Here is a 5,000-nt window from a genome sequence, read left to right on the forward strand (position 1 = left end):
TAATCCTCCACTGCAGGTCAGCAGTACGCTTCTCTACAGGGGGTTTATACAGGGTCCTGCACCTGTTTCGCACAAGAACGTCTGGGTTCAACATCCCTGGCCACCTTTAGACTTTTTTGTCTTCTTCTTGGACATGTCCTTCAAAAGGTTAGACTGCAGACTCTGCTCTCACTGCAGGGAGAATTCAAAGTCCTGGAAATTCCACATCATTCCTGTCTTGAGTAGTCCTGTCTCTCTGTCCAATGTAAATTTGTAGCTTCTTGGTAGGGCATTGTAGATCTTCCATAGGTTTTGCTGTTAGATGTGAAGATCCCAGTCCTGTCACTGCTTTCAGCTCTACCATTGGTATCCAGCCTCCCTTGCCTAGTCGGTGGCCCAGCTTTGGACAGCACTCTGGATTGTATGAGTGATTTGAAGAAGAGTGGTTCTTCCAGAGTCCATTGCTCTAAATTGTCCATGACTCTTTCTGTTCTTGTCACTGTTGTCCATGTGTGTAACATGGGTCTGTAATAAGGAGTCAGCTTGGATAAGCTCAACTCCTCCAGCTTCATTAAGAACAGCTGTTTGTCGAGTCTGAAGCCACCTACCCTCCTCAGGATGGCACTTACAGTTTTCTCCCACACCACCTCATTGTGGTATAGAAGTCTCTGTGCAGCTTGTATTCGTACGGTACGGATTCTGCTCTTCACATCTACCAGCCCTTGCCCGCCTTCCTGTACCAGAAGGTAAAGTACTGCAGCACTTGGTGGTCCACTATTCTCCTTTGTATGCTTGAGACCAGCTCTTCAGGTGGTTCCATTACACTAGTCCACTAAACCTCCCCCGCCTTTAACCATCATGTACACCTCAGAGTACAGAAGTTGTATGTAAGATATAAAACCTTCTCCAAAGCCAAAGTGCTTCAAAACATTAAAAAGGTTCCCATGGTCTTCTCAAAAGCTTTTTCCTGGTCTAGAGACAGGATTCCCAGTTTATTCTTACTTAGCTGATTAAAATCGATTATGTCCCTTAATAAAAAAAAAGAACATCAAATGCAACAAGAAGTGACAAAGCACCAGTGAGGAATCAACAGGATCAACAACAGGACACTGACAATTAGAGAACAAGGACACTAGGAGACAGAGAGACCCTGGAAAGAGACTTACTGAAGTTTAGAAAAAAATCTGAAGAAGAAAACCTTGGGAGAAGAGAAAGAGTGGACAGCAGGGAAATGAGCAATACTAGAAACAAGGTAGATCATTTATTCATTCATTCATCTTCTACCGCTTATCCGAACTTCTCGGGTCACGGGGAGCCTGTGCCTATCTCAGGCGTCATCGGGCATCGAGGCAGGATACACCCTGGACGGAGTGCCAACCCATCACAGGGCACACACACACTCTCATTCACACACACACTCACACACTACAGACAATTTTCCAGAGATGCCAATCAACCTACCATGCATGTCTTTGGACCGGGGGAGGAAACCGGAGTACCCGGAGGAAACCCCCGAGGCACGGGGAGAACATGCAAACTCCACACACACAAGGCGGAGGTGGGAATCGAACCCCCGACCCTGGAGGTGTGAGGAGAACGTACTAACCACTAAGCCACCGTGTCCCCCGAAGTTGTTTAAATAAAGGCATTATTGTGTGTGTGTGTGTGTGTGTGTGTGTGTGTGTGTGTGTGTGTGTGTGTGTGTGTGTGTGTGTGTCTTTGAACTCACATAGGCTTTGAGTCCTTGTATGTAACTTGTGGCCACATAGTAGTTGCTGCTGTAGAGAGCTGGAACAGACAGTAGCTCCATGGAAAGTGTCGTAAACTGCTGCTGATCTTTAACTTCAAATGTTCCTTTCCATTTACCTACACCACACACACACACACACACACACACACACACACACACACACACACACACACACACACACAGCACACAACACAGCACACAACACAGCACACACAACACACATACATACACACAGCACACACAGCACACACACAACACACATACATACACACAGCACACACAGCACACACACAACATACATACATACACACAGCACACACACACAGCACACACACAACACACATACATACACACAGCACACACAGCACACACACACAGCACACACACAACACACATACATACACACAGCACACACAGCACACACACAACACACATACATACACACAGCACACACAGCACACACACAACATACATACACACAGCACACACACAACACACATACATACACACAGCACACACAGCACACACACAACACACATACATACACACAGCACACACAACACACATACATACACACACACAACACACACACAGCACACACACAACACACACAACACACATACATACACACAGCACACACACACACAACACACACACAGCACACACACAACACACAAACACATACACACGACACACAACACACCACATACACACACATACACATTAATGTTAACATTGAATACATACTAGTCTCTCTCTCTCTCTCTCTCTCTCTCTCTCTCTCTCTCTCTCTCACACACACACACACACACACACACACACACATTCTATAAATTAAGTCCAGTTCAGTTTCATCATTATGGACTAAAACATAAAGAATGTAACACAAGCCAGGATTAAAGGAGACAGTTTACTGATGCAGGACATTGTACAGATGTATGATGTGGACTAAAGTGTCCAGTCCTGAATCTGTCTCTTACTGTACAATGAGTTTGACGTAAAGATGAACACAAGGCCACTGACCGATGAAGTAAACAGCGTTGAGTAAAATAATGTTCACTGATGAATCCAAGGAGTCGACCAGCTCCGTTACTCTGTTCTGGGTTTTGTCTGCAACCCAGGTGTTGATAAGCTTCACGTTCGCCGCGCTGTCATTGGTCAGTTTTTGGGGCACAGAGTCGTAGAATTCCTGTGTTTGGTTGATGAAAGCTTCACGGAGTTTGAGCTCTGAGCAAGAAAGAAGGAAGGAGAATCAAAAGGAGACGAAGAACCAAAAGAACGTCGATGATACGTGTGGATGTGCGTGGTACCTGGATGAAAGAGCATCTGATTGGCTATGAGAAGCGAATCCTTCATCCTGCTGCTCAGCTTCTTCATCTCAGAGTGAACACAGGAGAACTCAGAGGGCAGGAAAAGACCTCGCTCCAGCTCAGCTCTCGTCTCTCCTCGAGTTCCTGAAAGAGAAAATAAAAGAGGGGAAGAGAAGAGGAGAGGTTTATGTGTCGGAATTAAACTAGAACAAAATATGGAAAGTTTTAAAACAGACAAATTACAAACAAAAAGAATAAATCATATCATTTAAAATTACATTAAAAAAGTAAACTAGCAAGAGAGAGAGAGAGAGAGAGAGAGAGAGAGAGAGAGAGAGTGTGTGTGTGTGTGTGTGTGTGTGTGTGTGTGTGTGTGTGTGTGTGTGAGAGAGAGAGAGAGAGAGAGAGAGAGAGAGAGAGTGTGTGTGTGTGTGTGTGTGTGAGAGAGAGAGAGAGAGAGAGAGAGAGAGAGAGAGAGAGAGAGTGTGTGTGTGTGTGAGAGAGAGAGAGAGAGAGAGTGTGTGTGTGTGTGTGTGTGTGTGTGTGTGTGTGTGTGTGTGTGTGTGTGTGTGTGTGTGTGTGTGTGTGTGTGTGTGTGTGTTGTTACCCAGCAGCAGCTGAGACATCACCATGGCGATGCTGATTGGTGAGAACAGCAGGTTCCTTTCAGGTTCCATGGTGTTGATTTTTTTATAGAGATTAAGTGAGAACTCAGTCAGAGATTCACGCAGGATCGCCTCTGATGACTGACTGTCAATATCAGGACACGCCTCCCAAGGCTGGGATTGGTTTAAACAGCGAGGGGGCGGGGCAGCTGCAGAACACACACGAGTGCAATGAGAAGTTACATTAAAGATGATTTTTAATTGTATTTAATTTACAAAGGTACGCTTTAATGTACGCTTTAATGTACGCTTTAATGTACGCTTTAATGTACGCTTTAATGTACGCTTTAATGTACGCTTTAATGTACGCTTTTGCTTCAGTTGAGATAAAAATAGAATATTAATAAAAAAATGTTAAAAATATATAAATATGGAGTGAGTACAATAGTTATAGAATTATTTTATATAATGAATTTAATACTTTATTTTAGTTTATTGTTTTTATTTATTTATTAAATGAGACGTGTTAACTTGTAGAGAGGGATGAAGGGATGGAAAGAGGGATGGAGAGAGGGATGGAGAGAGGGATGGAGGGATGGATTACAGATGGATGGATGGATGGATGGATGGAGAGAGGGATGGATGGATGGATTACAGATGGATGGATGGAGAGAGGGATAGATGGAGGGATGGAGGAATGTACGGCTGGATAGAGGGATGACAGATGGATGGATGGATGGATGGAGGGATGGAGGAATGTACAGCTGGATAGAGGGATGACGGATGGATGGATGGAGGGATGGAGGAATGTACGCTAGATAGAGGGATGACAGATGGATGGATGGATGGATGGATGGATGGATGGAGGGATGGAGGAATGTATGGCTGGATAGAGGGATGACAGATGGATGGATGGAGGGAGGAATGTACGGCTGGATAGAGGGATGACAGATGGATAGATGGAGGGAGGAATGTACGGCTGGATAGAGGGATGACAGATGGATGGATGGAGGGAGGAATGTACGGCTGGATAGAGGGATGACAGATGTATGGATGGAGGGAGGAATGTACGGCTGGATAGAGGGATGACAGATGGATGGATGGACATGGCATAACTTACCATTTACCAGAAGCTCCATTAGCACACTTTCCTTCTCTGAGCCTGTGATGATGTCACACTGGTACAGATCTTCATCGTCCAGCTCCAGACTGTCGATGGTGATGGACCAGTCTGGCTGCTTCAGATCAGAAGCCCAGTAAACTTGCCTGGGTTTGATCTCCTCCACTTTAATGTTTCTCTGGTTTCTCACAACAGGTTTGAGCTCCTTGAGTTCAAAACTATCTCCTGTATCTTTG

At 44.9% G+C, this 5,000-nt stretch overlaps 1 protein-coding gene across 2 annotated transcripts in view; it reads right to left on the reverse strand.

The window, feature by feature from the left end:
• The window catches only part of serping1 (serpin peptidase inhibitor, clade G (C1 inhibitor), member 1), a 10,115-nt gene that overhangs the window by 2,255 nt on the left and 2,860 nt on the right, over positions 1 to 5,000 (reverse strand). For both annotated transcript variants that reach the window (XM_047800252.1, XM_047800253.1), the window contains exons 4-8: positions 4,765 to 5,000; positions 3,647 to 3,853; positions 3,040 to 3,183; positions 2,753 to 2,956; positions 1,709 to 1,845 (exon numbers count right to left, since the gene is read on the reverse strand). The exon at positions 4,765 to 5,000 is cut by the window's right edge and continues 127 nt beyond it. In XM_047800252.1, coding sequence (XP_047656208.1) covers positions 1,709 to 1,845; positions 2,753 to 2,956; positions 3,040 to 3,183; positions 3,647 to 3,853; positions 4,765 to 5,000 — 928 coding nt within the window. The remainder of the gene's footprint in view (positions 1 to 1,708; positions 1,846 to 2,752; positions 2,957 to 3,039; positions 3,184 to 3,646; positions 3,854 to 4,764) is intronic.

This window comes from Tachysurus fulvidraco, chromosome 14, assembly GCF_022655615.1.
Source record: "Tachysurus fulvidraco isolate hzauxx_2018 chromosome 14, HZAU_PFXX_2.0, whole genome shotgun sequence".
NCBI lineage: Eukaryota > Metazoa > Chordata > Actinopteri > Siluriformes > Bagridae > Tachysurus > Tachysurus fulvidraco.